This window comes from Lineus longissimus, chromosome 17, assembly GCF_910592395.1.
Source record: "Lineus longissimus chromosome 17, tnLinLong1.2, whole genome shotgun sequence".
NCBI lineage: Eukaryota > Metazoa > Nemertea > Pilidiophora > Heteronemertea > Lineidae > Lineus > Lineus longissimus.
The window spans coordinates 13,379,076-13,403,348 of NC_088324.1; the positions used below are offsets into that span (position 1 = coordinate 13,379,076).

At 42.8% G+C, this 24,273-nt stretch overlaps 4 protein-coding genes across 4 annotated transcripts; all 4 read left to right on the plus strand.

The window, feature by feature from the left end:
* Positions 1 to 577: 577 nt before the first annotated feature.
* Positions 578 to 9,914, plus strand: LOC135501334 (F-box only protein 38-like). The gene is made up of 13 exons (XM_064793394.1): positions 578 to 793; positions 1,095 to 2,487; positions 2,747 to 2,882; positions 2,983 to 3,116; positions 3,480 to 3,659; positions 3,895 to 4,048; positions 4,157 to 6,326; positions 6,555 to 6,657; positions 6,905 to 7,071; positions 7,495 to 7,646; positions 7,775 to 7,863; positions 7,991 to 8,110; positions 8,385 to 9,914. The coding sequence occupies exons 2-13, from the start codon at positions 1,203 to 1,205 to the stop codon at positions 8,561 to 8,563; spliced, it is 4,869 nt and encodes a 1,622-aa protein (XP_064649464.1). The 5' UTR covers positions 578 to 793; positions 1,095 to 1,202; the 3' UTR covers positions 8,564 to 9,914.
* A 1,271-nt stretch (positions 9,915 to 11,185) lies between these two features.
* Positions 11,186 to 12,524, plus strand: LOC135501256 (uncharacterized). The gene is made up of 4 exons (XM_064793277.1): positions 11,186 to 11,480; positions 11,689 to 11,820; positions 12,066 to 12,175; positions 12,318 to 12,524. The coding sequence occupies exons 1-4, from the start codon at positions 11,324 to 11,326 to the stop codon at positions 12,522 to 12,524; spliced, it is 606 nt and encodes a 201-aa protein (XP_064649347.1). The 5' UTR covers positions 11,186 to 11,323.
* Positions 12,525 to 15,789: 3,265 nt separating this feature from the next.
* LOC135501429 (glutathione S-transferase P 1-like) lies at positions 15,790 to 19,631 on the plus strand. Its single transcript, XM_064793545.1, has 8 exons — positions 15,790 to 15,931; positions 16,611 to 16,652; positions 17,095 to 17,198; positions 17,561 to 17,651; positions 18,072 to 18,187; positions 18,476 to 18,529; positions 18,826 to 18,876; positions 19,128 to 19,631. Coding segments are annotated over exons 1-8 (657 nt in total). The 5' UTR covers positions 15,790 to 15,930; the 3' UTR covers positions 19,326 to 19,631.
* A 381-nt stretch (positions 19,632 to 20,012) lies between these two features.
* On the plus strand, positions 20,013 to 24,249 carry LOC135501277 (glutathione S-transferase P-like). Its single transcript, XM_064793305.1, has 7 exons — positions 20,013 to 20,130; positions 21,334 to 21,369; positions 21,907 to 22,007; positions 22,137 to 22,224; positions 22,895 to 22,998; positions 23,492 to 23,602; positions 23,709 to 24,249. Coding segments are annotated over exons 1-7 (630 nt in total). The 5' UTR covers positions 20,013 to 20,129; the 3' UTR covers positions 23,898 to 24,249.
* Positions 24,250 to 24,273: the final 24 nt, after the last annotated feature.

A 24,273-nucleotide genomic window follows, 5' to 3' on the forward strand; every position in this document is an offset into this window, starting at 1 on the left:
CCCGTTTCAGGGGGCCGGTGTAAAAGAAGAAAATGTCCCCCTGGAAAAAGTGTCCGGCCCTATTGTATTCCGCTATCTGGTTCTATAGAGGCCATGACCGCCAATAGCTCGGAGATTAAAGCGCATAATAGAATCCATTGTTTCCCGGACATTCTATCCCAGGACATTTTAAACTTCTACACCGGGTCGAGTTATTCCATGAACCCCAAACATGGTGCTGACAATCGTTGCCGATCACAGCTTATCTCTATCCAATCAGTGGCAGGGGTCATTGCGCACGGGTATATGATTGAACGGATGTCTGTACGGATGGGGATCCTCTCAGACAGCATACTTGATTACATAGTAAATAGTACTATGTTTATTAAAATACTTTTTTCGAAGCTGATCTGGAAGCTGGTGTCTTAAGGGACAGATTTACCACTCGTTGTACCAGCCGGGCAAATTTCACCAGCGGACACTAATGTCTGTGAGACCCTTATTCCTGTTACACCGTCGTCCGTCCTGTCCTGACACCTACCAGGATTTTGTCGAACCAAATTTCACGCATTGCTAACTGCACAAGTACCATGTCAATTTTTACTCGTGCATTTTTCGAATTTTTTCCTTCAAAAGTTGCCAATATCTCCAGCTATGAGACGATTTTTCAAACTTAGAACAATTAGACAGAAGAAGAGATTCGTAGTAGTCTTTACAAGCACCTGTCTATGTATATATTTTAGCAAACCAATCTATGATATCATCATTTGTCCGGTGTACGAGCTGTACAAAAGCTTCCAGCCAAAAAATGAAGGTGATTTTCAGTTCCAATCCATGGCATTCTTCAGCGTGTATCATCATCATCATCATCATCATGATCAATCTTTCAATGGCATCATGGCCTAGGTATGGGCCTTTGTCATGTAACTTGGCTGATGGCGCATGGGGTCAGCCATAAGTCAGTGCGGAGAGAGTATTAAACTAGTATTACTTGACGAGGGGCAAGATCCATGCAAAACCAGCAATAAAATTCATTCTGTGGTTAGCAATTGCATGTCTAATAGTTGATTTTGGAATTCAGTTGCGCAATTTCCCGCATATCAATTTATTTGCAGCTATTGCCCAAGGAGAGGGAGGTGCTGTAAGTGGTGACAAAGCAAAGGCATCGAAGACGCTGGTAGAATCCGTTCTGCAGGAGAAAATAACAGCAGCAACGATTAGCAATGGCACCAAGAAAACAGAGTAAAGACATCAAGAATGGGAAGGGGGCAAAGTCTGGGAGGAAAGGGGTGCAGAAAGGGGCAAAGGTTTCAAAAGCAAAAGGAAGACAAGCTAAAGATCCCAAGGAAGCAATTAAATGGTCAAAGGGTCAAAAATTAAAAGGGACGAGTGGTGCAGGGAGGGTTGTGAAAGGAGATATGAGTCAGGAGACTGGGAAGAAAAAAGGAAAGCAAGGCCAAGGTGTGAAAGCTTCGACATCAAAGGGTAGAAGACGAATTGTAATGCAGGGCAAGGGTGTTAACGGAAAGTGTTCAACAAGTACAAACACTGTAAAAGTGAACAACGAAATAAAGACGAGGAGTGTGACTAAAAATCAGACAGGGAAGAATGTGAAAACTGACAAGAAGCCACATATTAGACGAGGTGCTGTAAAACGGAAAAGGTCAACACAAGATGATGTGAAACCTAAGAAGAGGGTTAAAGAGAGTCATGAGGAGCCCATTATTGAATTGCAGGAAGCCCGGGAACTGTCTCCGATTGAAAGGTTGTCCCTGGAGGTGCTGTGTAAAATCATTCAGTTCTTGCCCCTGAGAGACGCACTGAAATTGCAGTGTTTATCTCGGACACTTCGTGAGGCAGTTCGGCTACATCTTCGGATATGTAGGAGTATAAACTTCACTGAGGGCGAGGTCTGTGGTTACATGTCAAGTAAAATCAGTGACAAAATCTTTGGCAGCCTGGTTCACAGGTGTCCAGATCTCATGAACATTTATGGACTCCACCCCAGTCACTTATGTAAACCCCATTGTAAAGACCATGCTAAACTCACTGACTGTTTCACAATCAAGGGTATGATGCTGATTTTGAAGAACTGCCAGAAGTTGAAGGGAATTGAGACGAGTCACGTACACTTACTAGAAGCAATCCTACTCAAACTTCCCCATATAAAGATTCTCGGCCTATTCAAAAATCGTGGTGGGACATTCCCAGCACCACCGACACAATCATTTTGCTTGAGACAAAATCCACCTATCACAAAACTTAATCTAACGGGAGTGATTCTGCCAGAACTACCCAGGATGGACTATGTGATCTATTTGGCATTGAAGTGGGTGAAATTTACAAATTTGAATCCATTCCGTGAGTTCATGGCTCCGAGGTTGCATACGTTTGTCATGAACAACTGCTCTGGTCCGACAAATGCTCTGAAGTATGTTCCACTGGTGACAAGGTTGGCTGCTGCATCGAATCTTACCAGGCTGGAGTTGGTACGAGTGCCATTCTTAGGTGAGTCAGCAAATCTGTCTGATGAATCTGAATACGTCATCATAAAATCCGAGTTTCAAGAATCAAGAAATTCTACTTGTCCACTGAGCAATTGCTTTACTGAAGTAACTTGTTTGTCTGATAATTTGGTTGTCCAGGGCAAGCGGACGGGTTGGAAAATAGAATCCTGGGTTTGGATTTTTTTTCCTAAAAATTCAAGTAGCAAAGAATGAATGTTCAGAAAACAGAAATCTAATCACTTTCTACACGTTCATTTCAGGTGCATTTTTCCAGCATGTGGTGGAAGACACCTGGAGACTTGGTGGATTCAGGCAGTTGAAGAAAATACTCATCAGTGCGTGTAAACATGCCACTGAAATAGACATGGGACACTTACTGCTCACTGCTGCTGAAAGGTTAGTCCAAGCGGGTTTTTATTGGTGATTTATGTGATCATAACAGTCATGAGAATTGTATAGAAATGTACAATGCTAATACTCGATTGTCTTTTTTCAGTATAAGTGAAGTATACATCCAACCTTCCCTTACAAAGGACAGTCTATTTCTTGCTCTATCGATGGCTGAACCTGACTTCCCAAAGATTGACACCATCAGCCTGGGATATGTTGATCCCTTTCCTGTAGAGAAAGGTTTGTAAAATATTTCTTTCAAACTTTTACATCCGTGCATGCATTTCTGGCATCCGTCAGTCTTCAAGAGAAAATTTGTGGAGTAGATATTGGGTGATATGAATAAAGACTAGCAAATGCTTTTACTCCGGTTTTGTACTGGAAGGCCTAGTGTAAATGTACATGGAGATTTGGATAAAAGCATTTGCTAGTCTTTATTCATATCACCCATTGGTTCAACTCCTAGCCCATCAAACAACTAGCATAACAGTTGCATGGATGGCTTATGCTTTAAGTTGTTGTCCCTGCGATTACCTATTGCCATGTTTTATACAGTATGAACTACCACATAAATGATATTTAAAACTGCTACATATTTTTCAGGAAAATGGGAACCATTACAGCTCGCTCTCGCTGGATTGGCTGATGCAGGATCATCAGAACACGCGGCCCTCATTACCGATGTTGGCATTCAACATGTCGGCAAGGATTTCTCGTTCGTCAAGAATCTGAATGCATATAACTGCCCTCATCTGATCAATCCCAGGGACTGGTTGTCTCCAGGTGAATGTTTTGTCCATTCTTTGCTCGCCTCCTGAACCCACTAAATCAGTTTGTATCTCTTGATGTATCCATTGCTGTTATCATATTTGCTGTTGTAGATTCATGCTCTTGAGCAGAGATAACAACATTGAGCCTGACCTCAAGTCACGTTACTTGAGTCGATATGGCTGTGGCTGTGGTTCTCTGTACCAATGGCATGTGATGGTTCCAATAAATCCTGCCAATTTCTTTGCAGATGGGATGTGCTTTGCTCAACTTCGCTCACTCCACCTAAATCGCTGCCACGCCATCAAGCTCCAATCATTCTGTGACATGCTTGCCGAGCTGCCAGCAATAGAGACAGTCTACCTAGAGAGGATGTTCAGGGAACCCCCAAAGGGATGCTCTAGGTAAGGGACCATCTTGAGTATTGGATGGAAACTGTATGATTCATTTCATTTCATTCTTTATCAAAATATTCTAAAGATTGTCTTAAAACTTATTTCCTTATCTTTCAGAGTTGGTCTGAGTGCTGGTACAGGTCTTGGAGTTTCGTCTGCCTTCGTGGCTAACCAGGAGCCAGCCCCTGCTGCTGCTGCTGCAGCCGCACCTCCTGCTCCTGAAGGGAATGCGGCCCCCGCACCTCAGGAGGGTCCGATGAACCAAGGCAACAGTGCAGAGGGAGGCAACCCTGTAAACGATGACGGAAATCCTGCTCAAAAGGCAAATCTGAGAGGTGCTGGGAACTCTGAGAAGTCTGGTTCAGTTTCTAAAGCATCTGGGCCGTCTGGTGCTAGTTCGGTGAAATCTGGAACTGGAGTTGGAAAATCTTGCATGAACTGTGGAAAATTCTACCCAGACTATGACAAATCTGGTTCAGATCACAACAAATCTGACTTGGACGGTTCAATATCTGATGTTAATGATAGTGTGAATACAGGAGCTGAGACTGGGTCAAAAGATGGAAAGGGTGCAGAGAGCGGAGCTTCTGCTACTACCATTGGAACTCCATTGAATAAAGAGAGTGATCAGGTTGACAAGAGAGAGAATGATGAAAATGTTGCGGCTAAGCTGCAACACCCGGATGGCATTGAGGCTGCAGTTGTGGATGTGAAACAGTCAGTTGGTCAAGCAGATGAAAGCAACAAGGACAAAAATGTTGAATTATCGGAAAATCATCTATGTGACCAAAAAGTTCCTGATGATGTTGGCAGTACTTGTGTGAAGTCTGGTGTGGTAGATGATGACAAGGATGCTGCGACAGATGACACGAGTTCTTATCCCGGTAAGGGAAAGAGGCCTGTAGGGCGTAAGGCTTTCTTTAAGAAGAGGGCTAAGTCTAGTGTGGTGCCTGGTACTAGTTGTGTTGCAGATGGCAAAGACATTGGTAATGGTAATAGAGGGCAAGAGAATGGAAATGAATTGGATGGTAATCGAAGTCATCCTGTTTGCTCTAATGGCGAGGGTTCTAGAATGGTTGGCGAGAACATTGCAAGTGCTGCTGATAAGAGTCCGACACCTATCAAGTCAGTCACAGGTGGAGAAAAAGAGGGGACAGATAGCCATGATATGGAATGCAACATTCAGGAACCTGGTGTAGGGATTTATGTAACTGAGAATGGTAAGGGAAGCCCGAATAAAGAATCTGATGCCGGATCTGTTGATCAAGTTGATTGTGTTGGATGTGGGTCAGGGGCAAATTCTCATAGGAACGAAGACAAAGAAGCTGCCCACAAGGAGCCTCAAGACCAAGACACCACAACTAATGGGGTTACTGGTCATAGACAGCAGGATGTGGAACCAGGAACTCAAGACATAAGTTGGATACCTGGTGGATCTGAAGGACCAGGGGAGGCAGGCTGTACTGGTGGTACAGATAACACAAACAGTGTTTCTCTTCCTTCAAAGGATGACAAAGATAGTGCAGTGGACTCTCAGGAAGTTTGGGACGTTATTTTGCAGAATTCTGCCAAGAGGACAGTGGGTTCGGCTACACAGGCAACATTGATGACACCTATGGATGTTGATGATGACTTGCCTGTGGTAAGGCCATACGAGATGCAGTCTTCTAAGAAAGAGCCAACAGGCCTGAGTTGTGGGAAGCAAGAATCAGGAGAAATGGGAAAAGTCTCTCATGATACACAGAAATCTTGTTCTTCAAGTTCAGATATGCCATTTAGTACTCCCAAAACAGCACTACCTGGTTCTGCTACTGAGACGTGTGCTTCATCTGGGTCTGGTGTTCCTCCCAGTGTGGCCTCATCTCCCAAAGACAATAACCTTCTGGCTGATGATCCAAGCATGTCGCCTGAAATGCTGAAGATGGCCTCTGACAATACAACTGCCAAAAATGAAAAAACAGGATCAAAAGCAGAAAAATCAGGATCTAAAAATGAAACAGTAGGATCTAAGATTGAGAGCTCGAAATGTCCTGTTGTACATGAGCATTTTCTAGAACCTCCTGCTTCCCCAGAACCAGTCGAAGCACGGAAAACTGTCGGTACCCAGACGACATACAATGATGCAGGCGACCTTCACGCAGGACCGTCTGCAGAATATGCCCCACCTGGAGAACCTGGTCCCCCAGTTCAAGGTGCAGCAGAGTCGCCTCCACGGCGACGGGATATTCCAGTGTTCAGATGTCTCTCTGATGTTGATGATGAAGAACTTGAGGAAGATGCACCCCAGGTAAGGAATTTGCTTCTAGAAAAATATGTTTAAGGGCTTTTCTTCAAGAGTGAAAATCTAATAGTCATAAAAATAATTGGTTTATACTGCGGAAGAAATCATGGTATCACCAGAATCTGCAGGAACAGCCTTGGCCTAAAATATGGACTTTATCATTTGCTGTGTTCTAAATAAATTATTATTCCAGCCCGGTATACATGTATAATTGAATCACATTTTCATTGGCAGGTCCTCACCGTCAAGTCACGGACGCTGGTCAGTCTGACTCTCCACATGGTGGGCATCACAGATCTCGTCATCGTAGACTCGCCACAGGTCAAGGTCCTTCATGGTAGGTGAAAAGTTTTCCATAAAGATGGAGTTTTTAAGACAGATTTTTGATACTTTTTGGTAGTTTACGGAAGCCCTGAATTTGAACCACCTTGACAAGACACCTAAGGGGAACACCCACATGGGTTACTCTTCATAGTGTTACTCTGGGGAAAGTCTTTTTTCAGGACAGTATAGGACAAACTAGGATGGACTTCATTTTACCCTATTGATTTTCCAGTTGCACTGTAAATTATTTCCTTTCGCAGGTACTGCTTGCCGGGTTCTGAAGAATGTCCGACTGAACAACACACCTAAACTGATCCGTGTAACATTTGCTCAATGCTCCAAGCTGAACCACATGAGTGTGATACGAGACGTGACCCGGCTACCTGCCACCAGCGATCGATTTGTGTTCCTGCGACCTATGTCGAAGGTGAGGGCAGATTCTCTCTAAAAGTATTAAGTTGAGATAGAATTAGTAGGTCTATGAACAGAATTGAGTGAGTTGTTATGTCGTGGCATACTCCATAGAGAGAAATACTGGCCAAAGGACACCACCCTGACCACAAAGCTCTTGGGCTCTGTCTAGAGAAGAGCAGGCTTCCTTACTGAAAACAGACTGACTCTATAGTGTACATCTAAAAAAAACCTAATGTGGAAAAATAAATGTGTCAACTTGAACAGCCAAGCAGAGGATGGCCTTTTCGGAATATCTTTGATGAGGGCATTCCTGTGAAATATCAGTGTGCACTGTACACTTAAAAGAACATTACGTGTAGTTCCCTTTTCCACCAGCTTTGGGAAGATTTATTCTGCTGTATACCATTTTGTATTAAAAGTGTTTTCTTTGCTTCAGTTTGATCCCAAGTGTATCGGTGAGGAACTGTTCCGTGTCAGTAATGGTTACCATGGTTGTTTGATCCAAGATCACAGTCTGGACCCCGGCACCACTCAGATACAGAAAGCAAGATTCATTGAGAAAATCAAACTCATTTCCTCAATCAGCTTGTAAGTAACAAACCTGTTTGATTCATTGCCTTGTAAGAAAGGACCAAACTTTTCTCTTCAACTTATTTCGTACTGTTAAACTCTTCGTAAGAACAATCCTGTACTTTATGATGTATCTTTATTTCCAGCCATATCCTCAGATTGGACAAGTACCCAGTATTCAAGAAAACGCCATCATCTGAACCACCTTGGGGAAGAAATCTACACAACTTGACTGGTGAGTCTTGGCTCTGATTCTATCTTGCCGTTTCTTCCAAATCTTCTGGTCAGTTTCAGATATCCACTTTAACCAACTTCGTCTGATGAATTCAACGATTGTACATTCTTATGTTGTTTTTTTTCAGGTACCTCTCCAGATGACAGTCCATGGGAAGCCATGACAGATATACCATGGCTCCCCCACTTGGAGAATCTAAACACTAAAGAAGAGGACAAAGATGCCGTGGATATAATTGAAGAAAAGCGTGAGTTTACGAAACAGCATGAAAGTTACCTGTTTACACAATATTTCAAAGTTTAATATTTCTGAATGACTTGGAGATGATGAAAAGATCTTTTTCTGTTTCGACTGAAAATGGTAACTATGAGAAAATTGCTATAAACTTTGCTGATATGCACTATCGCCTTAGACTGTCCTTGAGCAGACACAGTGAAAGAATTTCTGTTTATGACAGTATTTTATGCAATCTCTCAGCCCGCTTTTTTTTCTAATTCCGATCCAACATTTTTTATTTCCAGTTGGGCTTCATAAACTCTATACGATGGAACACATCTGGCCCTTCGGGTGCTTCGAGGGTCTTGCCGAGGCTATAGGGCATGCAGAGGCAGCAGAGTCGGCCCTTTTCCCACGTACGATTGGAGTATATATCAACACTTGCGACGTTAGTGGCATTCCCACTCCAGATGATTATGTTTGAGTGAGGTCTGTCGGGACGTTAGATTGTATCCTCTCCAGTGTGGACTCTTGAATAAATCTTACCTGGAATCCCAGAATTTGTGGATAATTTGAAAATCAAAGTGTCTGAGGAACATTCTTGGATATAACCTGGACTTTGTGGAATACACATCCATTGACTTAAAAGGGGACTGTTTGTAGGAGCAGGGGGCATAATTGATGGTTTTTGTGATTCGTGTCAGTTTTCCTTTATTATTGGTAAAGTAATCTGCCATCAATTCGGAAGTGAGGGCGATTGGGTCTGGAGTTGTCAACTTGGATAGTGTCTTTTGAACAAGCATTGGACAAAGACGACCACCCAATGTATAATTTTGGATAGAAGTCTATCAAATGTTGTTTTGTCAACTTTGTAATTAACAGTCTTGTTGAGGCAGTTAGTGATTGGCAAATATAATGTTGTCCCGTGTTGTTGTATTTGAATTTCGATGCACAGTTATTTCTTGTTAATTCACAGGTAGCCTTTCTGCTTCAGGTTATGATGTGGGATTTGATACTTCAAAAATCATGTTTGTTTCTTCTTTCATTGGTTAGATTAATACCAAATTTCAGAGTGGTTTAAGTTGTATAAGTCAGGGGTTAGTATTGTAGTTAAAACTTTCGTGAGACTTTGTTTTGTTTCGAAACTGTTAAACAATGTTTAAGTTTTGTTTTTAGAATTCTTATAAATTCCAACCTTTTTCTGTGAACAATGTATTGTCCAAGATGTTGTGCAGATATTCCAATGTAGCATAGAGAATGTCTCTTAGATTGAAACTCAAGAGTTAATGGGAACGAATACATGTTGTAAAACTGTGGAAACAAGCAAATAATCTCAAACTAGGGCTGCTTTTGGTTAGGATTAGGTCATAGCAGCTACCCTTTGAAATTGCGGTTGGTCGCAGAATGGTGATTACTGTTTTGGGTCAAGGATATTTATTATCAGGATGCGCATTTTGGCGAGTTAAATTCAAATAATGGGAAAAGTGGTAAGACTTTTGGTCGAATCCTTTCCTTGTGATTTTGTTCTTTCCTTGTTAAAGTTCAAATAGAAGCTGTTCCTTAACATCTTCCGAAGCACTCTGAGATGTCAACGTTCTCTGAAGCACTTTGGGAGGTTGAAGTGCTTACATTAGGATTAGAAAAGCACAAGCTTAATGAAAACTATAACATTTTAAAAATCATGCCTTTCTCAGTCTCTGCTCTCAACAGACAGTGTTGTAAGTGTTTTTAATGTGCCTAGGTTAGACAGGTGTGTTGTCTTGTAAAATAAATGATGAATGAATGGTGTACAAGAAAATTGTGGTCTTGTTTTGTTTTTTCTCGTGTTTCCCAAACATTAGTTACCTACCTATTATTACGCCCCCTATAGTGTCAGTGATGAGAGACGAAATTGACAGAAACAAGGTAATAATTTCAAAGGTGAATCGCCACACGTTGAGGAGTCAAGTTAGATAAAACAACACTTCAGAGCAAAGCAGAGATGCCTGGAGATACGTAGTAGTCGCCATCTGACAACTATTTCACCAATGCATAGTCGGAGTGTAATTCCAAACTATTTCCGCTGAGGGGGGGCCTATCAATCCTCTATGTCAATATTGACGATCCGTTGCTATATTTGAGTTAAAAGTATCAGTATTTAGCACGGCCGAAGAGAGATTCGCAATCAATCCGTCTTTACAGAATAATAAAGTTTCATCCAGTATGCCGGGATACAATCGCATTTATGGATCAACAGTATTGGTGATGGAAATTGTTATCGCCTCATAATCAGGCCGCGTTCAAAACAAATTACTGTAGAACGGAAAATTTTCGCGGCATAACATTTTCGCGATTGCCCAATGATGGATATATTTGCTGCAGAATATTTTGGCGAATCAAGATATATTTTCTAAGAAAACAAATCTAAATACTGAAATAACTCTCTTCTATGTCTTGTTGTGGTCGTCTGATAAATATTCCAGATTATGATCATATCTTTGACATATTTGGCATCACACATCCCAAGCATGACAAGTATATGCCGACATTCAATCAACCACTTTTTAAAAAAAGTCACCGCGTTCACATTCAGAAATCATAAACTTTATACAAGTCGTGTATTTCAAAGATTAAGTATAAATATTCATCGTGTATGGCTCCACATAAAACCGGTCGATATGTAGGCCTACCTGTTATTATCGCTGTCAACGGAAAAATCAGTCTTTTCTCCGACTTGATATTTGTCGTTCACAGAAAATCCTGAGGACAAAAGAGCCATTCCACTCACAAAAGAGCCATTCCACTCAATGCCTCACATAAACGAAATGATAAATATTTACTTGTAAGAACGATCTAAAAGAAACAGGTGTAAACATTTGAAATATCCAAGAATGCTGGCCAATTCCATTTGCCATCTGCAAGATGAGACCCCCTATCAGGATTTCATAATTCAATACTGAATATACAATAAGAAACTCTGTCCGGGACATTGTGTAAATCAGTATTGTAGAAGTTAGCCGCATCTGGCGAAGGGAAAGACAGGTGTTTGCATGAAAAATAGTCTCTGTCTCGAGTATGATATAAAGCTATCCTCACTGCCATTTTCGTGACAGGTGTGTGAAAGCAAGTAAAACAAAATATTCTATTGGACGATAATCTTAGGTCATCGGTCTTGAAGCCATTCACCTAACCGGTCATTAAACAATAGGGTAGGATACCTTTTCAAGGGGGACTCTTATTACTGTTTACACCAGCTGCCGTCGATATGGTTTCCATCGATTCTAACGCTCCCCTCCTAAAAGGGGTGTCGCGTCATCCGTCGCGGACCTCAAGGTCGGCATCCAGTGACCTTGAACCCGAGGATGTCAAGGTCGTGCTTATATTTGTCGATGAGGAAGCGTATTCCGAGTATGCTACAAGGTGTAAGTAACTGATTGTTAGTTCACTGCCCTGTTGCCAAGTTGTTTTTGAGCAACGTGCATGTACGTTTGCTTGTCTTACTAGAAACTAAACCTTTGTTCACAAGGTCACTAATCGCACCCTTCGGCATTCTTTACACACAAACGATTTTAATATGTCATAGTCATTGCTGAAACTAAGATTCGGTTTACCATTTTTCTGTTTGATTAGTTTACCTTGAGAATCTATACCAGCCGTCCCATGAGGTCGTCTTCCTTCAAATTGTGGAGTCCATCTCGCAGCCGACGACCGTAGGCCAGAGACCAGGGAGTGTCCGTGGACATGGTGGGCGAAGACAGTCAGGTAGGGAATAATTGAGAATGAGATTATGGTCGAGAGGTCACTGGCGGGAATGTAACAGTTGCAGGAGGGGTATTTCAAAGGCTGAGGGGTATTTCATGTCAACATCATCCTCGAAAATCCAGAGTCAGTCGTGTCCTCCTCCATTCGCACACGTTACTAAGCTCGGTTGATAGTGCCGAGTATTTGCCTGAGCTTCGGTCTGTTTCAACAAATGAACTCATCACATTTGCCCGTTTCGTTTGCAGTTGACGCCCGTGCCCCACCGGCAAGCCAGTTTGCAACAATCGCTAAGAAGCAAAGGGGCAGCGTTTCAAAGCTGAAGGAGAAGTTCCAGTGCATCATGGCCACTTCTGGCGTAAGTGACGAACTCTCTGGTCTCCATTCGCTTTAGTAATTGCGCTTGGCTTTTGAATATTTGGTGTTCTTAGAGCGTTTTTCTTCAGAAGTTTTCCATGCAAGTATCTGCTTCCATTGAAAGTGTCTTCTTACATTTTCAGGGAAAGGTTTTCCGATGGCGCGTCTGCGACTCCTCGGCGGGGACAGGCGCATCAATACTGAATATAGCTGAACAGGAAGCAGCCTCCATGATCGTCATGGGAACCAAGACGCTTGGGGCACTGAAGAGGGCGCTCTTTGGTAGCCTCAGTGATTACGTCATGCACAATGCGAAGATACCTGTCCTTATTTACACGTCTAGCGAATAAAGACTTGAATTCATACATTCGCCCCATAAGTTGATAACAGAACACAACGACCAGCGATTGTTCATCTTATATGTTCCGATTTTATTGTCTGTTGATTAACCTACAGTAGATTAAGATTCACTTCTTCTTGTGATATACAGTACATACCATTTTAAATGTCACTTGCTTTGGCATAGTTCTTGGTGACAAATGATAGGCTTAGGTCTGCAACGGCACAACTGGGTCACCAGACACTCTCTGCCATGAATTACTATCGGTCTATCATATAACATCACTAATGCCTTGATATATGGTTCGTGATTTATCAATCAGGTCAAATCAATTACATGTACTTGTTGGTGCAGGATTCTTGTGAGTCTGCCTTTGCCCTCTTGGACACGGCGATAACGTGAGAAAACAATGTTAAACTTGCGTCCCGTGTACGTGATGAGCAAACATGCACACAATGAGTTCGTAATTATTCCTCGTTGAACTCTTAAAGAGACTCTACAGGCATCCGCTAGGTAGGCAAGATAAAGTTACACAAAGTCGCCAATAGGTTTCTCTCCCATTCACGCCTGTACGAGAAATATAACTGCTTAGCCTATACTCACATATGACCCAGTCCCCTTGCTGTGCATATTAGTCACCCGAAGATGATGAATTAAACCCCCTGCTCCTGCCTATAGTCCGCCTTTAAAGCTGTTTAGCGACATATTTAAAAGTGCACTACTGGATTTGACTCTGCCAGATCCTTAGATAAGATTCAACTATTCCGATGACATCTTCAGCATGATTTCCTTGATGTTATCGAAGTACTCCTTGGCGGTCTCATCGGAGCATTTATGTCCGTAATACGACAAGGTCCACATCATGTGACCGTTGACCGACTGCAGGTTGTGAACAAAAACATCATAATTCATCTCCTCTTCCCCACAAGTCCAGTAATTCGCCTCGAACGTACACGCTCCCTCATCATCCGGGTACTGCGGCTTCACCTCGAAGTTTCCCCTGTTGGTCATGTAATAAAGGCAGTGTGGGTTCTCCGCCTCGGCAACCTTTTTGAAGAATCCTTCAGCATCCCCAAGGCAATAGTTGAAAAATTTCGCAGGCTCAGTTGGTAAATCTCCATCAATCAAGGAATGGAGATCTTCGTGACATTTCTGCGCCACCTTCCAGAATGCATCGCAGTGAGTTCCGTCGTCTGCGACAGTAACCGACATCGACAAAATCGCAACCATGGTTCCAACTTGTTCAGATGGAATCGGAGGCTTGTGAAACCGTCTCAAATTCAACATTGTGGATAGATCATAAGTCAGCGGTTCCTTTTTCAGTTTGGGATTTTTTGTGTATTTTCGGAGAAGGTTACCAGTTGCTATAGCTGCAGCCGCAGAGACATAGCCGTTGGCCTTGATGCCATGTTCACGGCACTTCTTGATGATCCTGGCCGTCTCCTCAACAGAGAAATCCATGGGGATGAACTTGGTACTTCGCACCTGAGTGTCCGTCTCGGGTTGAATCGCCTTCAGCAGCTCGGCAGCCATTGGATCGAAAGTCAACGTAGGACCATTGAAAAGTTCCTTCACCTTGTAGATCAACTTATCCAACCTAGAAGGCACTGTCTCGGGGAACATCGCATCTACCCCAGGAAGGAGTGGAAGACTTTCGATAACCTTGCCTTTGCCGCAGACGACGTCTTCGAGATAGTGATGGAAATTTGTGTGAATCCCTGCCATGATGGATCCGCCGTCTACCAACGCATGGTTGTACGCAAACACGAAGGTATAGCGCAGACGTTCACTGTCCGGGTCTTTGGTAGCTTTCAGCATCTTCACTCTCCACTGCAAGCCATCTTCTTTAAAATTTTTGTCGAACTGTGCCTCACAAGTCTTAATCCAGTTGTCCGTTTCCAACACTTCCAAATCGGGTTCGGGGTCCGTGTCGAAAAATACAAGGTACCTGTCATAGATGGATTTGCCCGTGACGACTTTCATACGGAGATGAGGATGTCTCTGGCAAAGCATCCGGAGGGCAGCCCTGGCGTTATCCGGGGTGATCTCCTGTTTACAGCTGATCATGACTGCGTTGACGTTGATCACCCACTTGTGGACCATCTGCGCGTGAAATAGTCCTGCTTCCAATATAGCCATCTTGCGCCCTCTTAGACCCTTGTTTTGCAGAAAGGGGTCATTCGGGCAGTCTTTGGTTCCTTGGCTTTCTGACATTTTGGCCCGGCCGCGCGGCGATGAAACCCGATTGGACTTGCTGGGACAGTGGTTCGACCTGAACTGTCATGACAGTGAATAGGCCTATCTATGTCAATCGGGTATCTGCAAACCACGAAATAACGAAATAAAAAACGACATGAAATGAAATCAAAACACAAAATAGTAGATCCGCGCGGGGAAACAATATACATCAATTGGAGTGATTGCGTGTGGTAGACCCGCAAAGGTGCCCAAGAGTGCTTTCGTGAAAACACACTCTTGTGGCAGATTCTGCACTTTTTAAAAACGTGATGAGGGTGTTGAAAAATTCGTCTTTTGTTTTATGAATTGCTTTGAAATCGCAGGCCTGTGATGACTCGAATTTTTAAGGCCTTCATAAACCTGCATTTGCCTTTATCCTGTGCGACCTTTGTCCCTTAGGTCAGACATGTTCGATACATATACCATCTACACTACACTGCTGGTTCCTTCCCCTAGTAACAACACTAGTCGGCATTCCACTTTATAAACATCCGATTTATTTTATTTCATTTCTATTTCGTTTTGATTTCATTTCTTATTTCGTGGTTTACAGACGCCCAGATAATTATGTCGGCCGATATTCTCATGGTTGATAACAACTGTCATAAATGCCATCGACTATGTCCGTACATGTCATATGTATACGGGCCTATTTGTGCTTGCGTTCAGCGCAGCTGTTCGTCTATATAGGCATACTCCCCAGTTTCTTCGAGTAATAACACTCCTATGACGTAGTTTGAAATATCAAGAGGCGGAGCATATTGAAAACAACTAGTGGTGCCAGGATGAGAGTAGCGTGTGAGGACCCCCAAACCCCTTGATATGCGTGCAGTTTTATGGAAAGATATAACTTCAACGATAAACTCCTTATTTGGTATTAGGTGGTCGTAGAAATTACAAATGTACATGTATCATTAGTTTAGGGTGGACCCTGTCACGTCGCATGCCCTTAGTAACGAAGCACCGGCCATTGAATATCTATAGTGACAAGTTATCACTGTCCCCTCCATTGTGGTCACGTGCGTGTTTATTGTGCCGTTTGACAAAACCACTGCATATGTCAAGAATTTTATACAGGTTAGATAAACAAACTGCATGTTGGCCTGCATGACCGTGGTCGGTCCATTCGAGGACGGTGGTGCTCATTGAATCGAAGCATAATATAGGACAAATTTGAAAGTAAGTCACCCCCGGAAGTTGCCAAAGAAAGTCTTTCTTAGTTCAACTAGATATGCTAGTATATGCCTATCCTGAGTATTGTGATATTATTTAACAATAATATCGGCACCGCCATTGTTTATTACATGCAAGCCGGGCTCATGATATTTTACTATTTTATAGGCCTAGTATAGACCGTCCACATTACATGCATGGTCGGGCCTATACGTGTACTAACTAACTAAACACTAGACGCGTATACGAAAGCATGCTAAGACCAGTTGGCCAACTTGGGCATGAGATATGTTGGTTTCATACAAAAATGGCTACCAGCAGGACCGTGACTAGTCCGAACAGGGTATTAATTGAAAAATCATTGACATGCAATAAAGAAGGCACCAGCAATATAACCATAGGCCTGTCTGAAATTCACTGCCTCGCAACTCTGGTGAAAGTCATAGGTGGAGATGTGCATTAGTGTGATACTTATTATACTAGTGGCGGTGCATGGTGGCAAGTAGAGACATTGGCCTCCTGGTCAGGTCAATCCCATGCACGCCCAAGTTGTCCCTTTAACAACGAAGTCGAAAAAACGATAAACACGGAGTAAGATGGAACCCCCCCCCCCCCCCCCCCCATTATTCATGTAATAATATTTTTTTGCCAACAATCACATTGTCTCTTTTACATTTACTTTCAGTGTCTTCCCCTGTTTACGAGTACCACTATTTCGGTCATCGGGGTAGGTTAATTAGCCCTTCATTTTAGGACATACTGAACCAGCGGTATTGCAAGACCGGCGCTGGTTCGCCCGCCCGCGAGGGTTTTTTTACAGGTTGGTTCGTACCATTGTGTACATTGACAGCCAATCAGAGCTCAGTAACTTCACCTGACGTCATCAAGTAAGAAACGCACGTGTTTTTAGGCGAAGTTACTGATTGGCGGTCAATGTACACAATGGTACGAACCTACCTGTAAAAAAACTCGCCGCCCGCCCGCGAATTTTTTTCCTGAACCTTTGGAGCACTATAGTGTACATTTGTACAGGGACTTTCAGCCAATCAGATTTCGACAAATACATGACGTCAAAAGTCTTAGAAACTTCAGAGCAGTTTAGTGGAGCGCTCGTCAGAAATGGCAGAATACTTCCTAAATCTGTGTGTGATGCCTGTGTCTCTTTTCAGGGATACGTGGCCGTCATATCAGGACGATCCTCAGAGACCAGAAAATACCTTTTGTAGAGCACGTTCATGACCATGACAATTGGGAGGACTTCAAAGCAACTTTGGTACTTTCGTAATTTCGAAGATTGCCTGGCTCTTTTAATCTTCCCTATTAGTCTGGTTCTGCCGGCTTTCGTGGTTTAGCGAGATTGCGGTCCAGGAGCCCTCTGTTCTGGTTTGATTTATGACAACTTTGTGTGACTTATAATCTATAACCCACCTATCACGTGTTCGCATGCATATCTCACCGTAATCTTGGACGGACAGTGCGGCCGCCCGGTCAAAAGAAGGACGATCAGGATGAGAAAATGGACTGCATCGGAGTCTGACTATGTTTGTGATAAGTTTGTGTACAATGTACAGGTGGCCTAGGCACCATTCAATCTTGAAAGGGAAACTTAACTTTAACTTTGAAGTATTTTTGCAGCCATTCGGTTCGACGTTGCCGTTATTGAAAGATGGTGACTTCACCCTGTTACAGTCAAATGCCATCCTTCGATATCTTGGCCGAAAACACGGTAAGAACTATAATCGACTATAAATGAGTCTATCTTGATTTCTCTAAAGTCTGACAGAATGTCGGGGCCGTAGAAATTGAGGGGGGGGGGGCACAGGGCGCCCCTCTTTGGTTACAGAAAATATGTTTTTCATACAGATAGATGCAGTTCTTTTTCACTGTCTTGAGATATGTAAAGCTCCCCACCCCCCACACACACATCTATCAAAAACCGAGCGACGACCTTCGACACCAGTGGATTTCTTAGTGGCAGCACCATACTATGTATCATCCGTAAATATATCAAGTTTCCTGTAAAAATGATAAAATTTCCATTTTTTTGCTTTTGAGGGAGGGGACGTGTCACTCGACGCCCCCACCCCCGGAGGAAACCCTGCCTGAATTGCAAACCAAAGATGACCAACTATGATATTAATTTCAGATTTATACGGCGATAACCTGAAGGAGGCTGCGCGGATTGACATGATCAACGATGGCGTTGAGGATTTAAGGATCAAATTTGTCATGCAATTCTTCATGGCCAAAGATATGGACGAAGTAGGAGCAGTTTTTTCTCCAATTGCCGGGCATCTGAGGGATAAATTTGCTTCTTGGCTTCAGAGAGAGGCGCCCTTACAAATCGCGAAAAGGGGGTGCGCGCCTCATGTGCCCCTCTCCTATACGCATTTGCAAGTCATTTTTACAGGAAAATTTAGATATACAGGCGAGTTTTCAAAGTACAAGTAAAGGCTTAAAACTAATGGCGGTGTTGGAGTTTTACCCAAACTAGGCCTAAAATTTCTTGGAACTAACATCGCAATGCTTTTTCTTGTTTTTTTTCTTCAGAGTGACGAAGCAGAATATGTGAAAAATATTCCGAAGTCTTTGGAACCATTTGAAGTAAGTATTATTCAAAACTGGAGTTGAATGGTTGTTATCTATTACGGGCTGGACCTGCTGAAAGACCTGCCTGTTGAACGTTGCCACTGCTTCGAACATTTCAAGTGACTTGCTTCTCATTGAGAAAACAAGGACACCTGAAGGCCTTTCCAGTTAACTTGGCATCTTATCTTATATGAAACGCGAAATCAAATGTTTTTAACTAGGAATCTCAAGAAACCTACTATATGCAAATCAAAGACTCCATGAAATGTGAACCCCAGTGGATCATAATTATGTTTGCTTTTCATTTTCAGAAATTATTAGCTGAAAACGATGGTGGAGCTGGATTTATGGTTGGAAAGAAGGTGAGACATTTAGAAAGTTGTTTTTTTCCATTTTGCTCAGCGAGGAGAGTCACTTCAGACAGTCAGTGAGGGGAGCCAAATCTCAAAGCATGTCATCCTGAGATTCATTCCTATGTCATATACAAAATAATATACGAGGTAAGAGTCTCGGGATGAAGTCGCTAACATCCATCATGATGTCATGACAACAAAATTTGGTTTCAGATTATTGATTAAATTACAAAATATAACTTTTTGTCTAACTTTTCCAGATAAGCTTCCTTGATTTCAACCTCTTCGACATCCTGGAAACGCACCTGCAGGTGCTCGACAAGGACTGTCTCTCAGAAGTCCCCCTGCTTCAGGCCTACCACGAGCGCATGGCCAGCAGGCCAATTATCAAAGCCTGCAGGGAACTTTCGACCTGGTCCATAAAGAACCGGTTCCATGGCCGCACATTTTGGGTGTAAGGACTGCCTGGACATCAGGTGGTCGAGCGCACGATTATAGCGGGCCAGTTTTCAGAGCGGTCCTGCAAAGGAACAATCCGAATGTTAAGGTCATGTTCGAGGCGGCAAATTTTCGGTCCAAAACCAAGAGCAAGAAGACAATGTTTTGACTTATCAGCAGTACTCTATCTTTAATATAATGGTTGCTACAATAGGCTCCGCTTTATAGACCAACACTCCCTATAAGAATAGTCCTCGTCGATGTTTTGGTGATTCAAATACAGTTATTTTATTTTGTCGAAAAATAAAGAAAATATCATGATTTCATTGCACGTTTTTTTTCAGTCCACGTACATTATTCTTTGACATCGAACCAAACATCTCTTACATGCTTGATGGAACCAAAAACTCGTTTATTGACGCAGCGGTAGATGAGGCATTCCGATATAGCCAGTGGATTTCAATATACTCCACCTGTCGATATTTCGCGTGACGATCGTTGGACTGTCATCTTTGGTAGTTGCGTCATCGTGATTTAATACAGGTGTAATGTTTTTGAGTGTTTCTGTTTTTGAGTGTTTCCCCTCATTGTTTGGGAACGCTCAAAAATAGATTGACAAGTTTTTCTGTGTATCCCCCCTATTGAAAAGTCGTGGTCTCTAGCTGCCTATTGTTTGGAAACACTGACACATGGGAAACAACCACAGATGTTACAATCAGCCGTCTGACGCGATCGCGAGAAAACCTGCCAGGCTATTCGCGGCATTCACGAGTAGGGCACTACCGCGACCAGACGACGAGCAAGCCAGACTAAACCATAGCAACAGTGAGTACGATCGATATGCATTGTCTGCAGTCTGCTGAAACTGTGTGCAGTAGTTAGTATCGGAGTGCTTCTGTATGTGCGAGTTTCCTCTAATCGAATGGTGGCTCCAGTGAGTGCATGGTCGCGCGCCTTATAGTACAATAAGGGAAACACTGAAATAAGGGAAACACTCACTCGTGTCAGCATGGTTAGAGGAGGCTGCATACCGAAGGACATCCATAGAGGAAATCGGGGGTTAAGGATTAACCATAGGTTCTGCCATTTTGCCTAGAACTTAAAATCATAAAGCAATTAGAACTCCTTCTGGTGAGGAATGAGGTTGGTCCACTGTATGTGTCCCGGGTGTAACAAAAAGCGAGCTACCATTGTCTTCGGGTCCGTATGTCATCCTGGTCTGTCATCGGCGAAGGACCATGCCGGTGATGAGGTAGAAAATGTCCCCCTGGAAAAAGTTCTTGCCCTATAGTATTATGGCGGATTATGGCGTATGGTTCTATAGCACGGTGTCTATAGAGGCCACTGCTGTCAATACCTCAAAGATTTTGCAGCCCGGAAATTTCCTAGCCTTGGACGTTTTAAATTTCTAAAGACCTTAGCCGCAAAGTGTCTACGTATCTTTTAAAAGGATAACTTGGGCGTGGGATTTACCTTGCCAGAAAGATAATGTGCCCACTTGACACCATGCGCCGCCACTTGCAGTATTACACTGATGCTGTTCTCTGATAACCATTTTCACCAGTGTTGGAAGGCCGTTTTGGGTATGGCTTGCGAATTTCAGGGGCTACGCAAGGGGCTATACGGTTACACCCTGTTTTAGTCCATTGTTTTTTTACAGTTAAAAGAGTTTTTATTATTCCTGTTTGGAGAAGTTGCAGTCTTGCTGGAAGCCGTTTTTGTACAAAAAAACACATTATCCTATGCCGAAGTTGTCCCTTAAAATAATGACAAAAGACAACCTGTTCTGACAAGACTATAGGCCTAGCCTATACTAGTATCTACACTGAGGATCGACTATGTCTGCTATCTAAATATAAATTAGATAATGAATAAATTTTTGGGTTGCGTCACGACACATGCAATTTATCACAGACGTGACATGAATAGTGTTACCCTTTGCATTGTCCTCATGATGCCTCAACATAAAAGGCAAATTGATTGGGCATGCTCACTACCATCTAGCAATCTGCATTTTTTACATTTCAGTGTCGGAGTATGAATTCACCTACTTCGGGTGTAGAGGTAAGTGAACTTCCCAAGTGACAATAAGGTGACATTTTCACCCCAGCTATTCAGACCTCCAAAGTGACTTTGACGACAGACAGCGAGTTGTCAGAAACATTATCTTTAGTCTGGTATACGACTCAAAACAAGTACATGTGTATATCATACTACTTGCTATAATTAAACAATAAGACGAAACAATCACCTCAGCTTGATGACGACAGCCAGAGAAATAAAATCTCATCGTTCTCGTTCTCGGATCAAATCTTAACTTCTATATATTATAACGATATCTAAAAATGAAATATGGCCCTCGGCATATTCTCAACGGCATTGACTTGCCTTTTCCAATTGCCTTATTTACACCAGCACAGGAAGTGCACTGCTGTTTGCCAGTAACATTTCTTACCAAGATCGGATTCGTATATATATTATATACCGGTGACTAGGCTAAAACCTTATTACATGTATTCACGTTCTGTCAGTTTGATCGTGAGTGGTGGCCTTTGTCTGTGTATAAACTTTGTACCATGACCCCCATCTCTTAACTTTCAGGGCGTGGCCACCACACGCGGTATCTCCTGAAGGATCAAGGAATTGCTTGCGAGGAAGTTATCGTTGACTTCAAAGACTGGCCAGTGCTCAAGCCTAAAATGGTATGAATATTTATTATTTTAAACGAAAAAGCACTGAATTGCATGGTACTTTTCTAAAATTTGATGATTTTCCCTTGAAAATGCTTCTCATACCGAAAGTGCTTAAAAAAGATTCTTTCTTTCCCCCAGGAATTCGGTCAGTTGCCTTGCTTGAAGGATGGAGATTTCCAGCTCGTGCAATCCAATGCAATCCTAAGACACTTGGGCCGTACACACGGTAGGTTGGGGTTTTGATCATAGGGGCTGTGCTTAATAGATTTGAGCCCTGTACTCCTTACTTGAGAATGCGGCTTCCCTCGTACAAGAAACAAACAAATTCCTCTGCGAGGCATGCCGGTGTCAGGAGGGCAAAGGTTCTTTCTATTTCTATTTCTTGTTCTTCTTCTGCGTCCCCTCTCAGCTGGACTGTCCTATTTGAAAGGATGAAAGTCATTGTCTCTTATCTCGTGCGCCAGACTCCTTCTGAATGGTATAGCGATAAACAACTATGATTGCCCAACACAAATGCTGGCACTGGAAGATCGTTTCAGACTTTTGTTGTTTTCGTATTTTGCTGGCAGCAACGGCTGGTCTCGAAAGAGCCATGTTTGACATGCTCAAAGGCTTGCCCTGGATCGTGCCGATCTACCGGCGTGTGTGTAGATTGACGTTCACCGCCGGTAATCCAAGGCTATGCCGTCTTGCAATCATTACGCCTGATAATGTTCACATTTCCATGGCATTATCAATTGACATGTTCAAATAGCTGGTTCTTGATATACTCTACATGGACGCAGTGGACGTCCCTCCAAGGAAGTGTGAGATTTCGATTACAAAATTGGACTGCTCCGGCATGTCCGGGAGTCTTGTCCTTGATGGTCAGACTATTCCCATTGTTTATTTTCCAGGTCTTTATGGCAGCAACAACAGAGAAGCAGCCATGATTGATATGCTGAATGATGGAGTGGAGGATGAGAGGATGAAATACACCAACATGATATACAAGAATTATGTAAGCAGTTGACATGTAGCCTGGCCCTGGAGATCAACTCATCCTTAGTGTTAAAAACAGAGATGCAGACTGACAAACTGTACATATTAAAAAAATTCGCAGATTCAGGAGTTGTCAGGCTCCATGGATGAGAATCGTAGAACAACTTAAATTTTGTTGAGACTAGCTTTTGACACTACCAGTTCTTCTGCAAGGGCTGAGTTAGCGAATGGTAAGGGTTAATATAGGGAAGGGAATGCCTGGGGTAAGTGTTGTAAGTATTAGTGTCCATCACTGTTGCAAAACGTACTTGTAATTGATCACGTGCATATGTACCGTCCGTGGTATCCTTTTTTGTTCAAATAGTTTATCAAGAGACTTCGATTGCGTCGTAGAGAGCAAGGTTGTTTCCCTTTTCGGTACAGGTTGTTGGTTCAGGAAACATCAGACCTCGCAAAAGCTGATCTCCCATCCAGTTCCCAACAACATTCTGATACTTCATTATCTCTTTCAGGAAGCAGGAAAAGAGCCTTACATCAACAATGACATGAAGAATTTCCTTATGAACTTTGAAAAGTTGGTCTCGTCTAATAATGGTGGAAAGGGATTTGCAGTTGGAAACCAGGTACGTATGCGTTATAGTTTTGCCATGACTGGGTTGCCTTTTCCTCTTAGGTGGTATTTTTAGGTCGAAATTTGACAACAGCTGAAAGTTTTGTTTTTCATTTCAGACCAGTTTCGTTGACTACAACTTGTTCGACATGCTGGACAACCTCACAGTGCTATCCCCTGGCTGCTTGGACGACTATCCTGTTCTCAAGGCTTACCACGAACGCATGATCAACCGCCCTGGAGTCAAAGCCTACAGAGATACTGACGAACATAAGAATATGGCTATTAACGGAAACGGGAAACAGTAAACCGATTAAATTGCCCGGATGTATTCCTGCCCTTTCATTATGTATACAAGTCTTCTTACGTTACAGAATTATATTAACCCTGAGAGTAACCAGCCTAAAGAGTGGGTACTCTAAGATCAACCCAAGCTGTTTGATAGCCCGTATAAGTCAGGCAGTTGACAATGAAATCTTGGTTGGCAATACCCTGCATACAGCTCAATGTTATAAAGATACTGAATAAAAAGTTATCTTCCCTGGGCTGTTATAACGCCACAGAATATTTTGCCACGGCAGCAGTAGATCTGCCCCTAAACTGTATAGAAATGCTCCATCCGGTTATGGTCTCTAATTGAATAAAACAGTTGTTGTAAAATATATATTTTGATTGTTCTTTCTT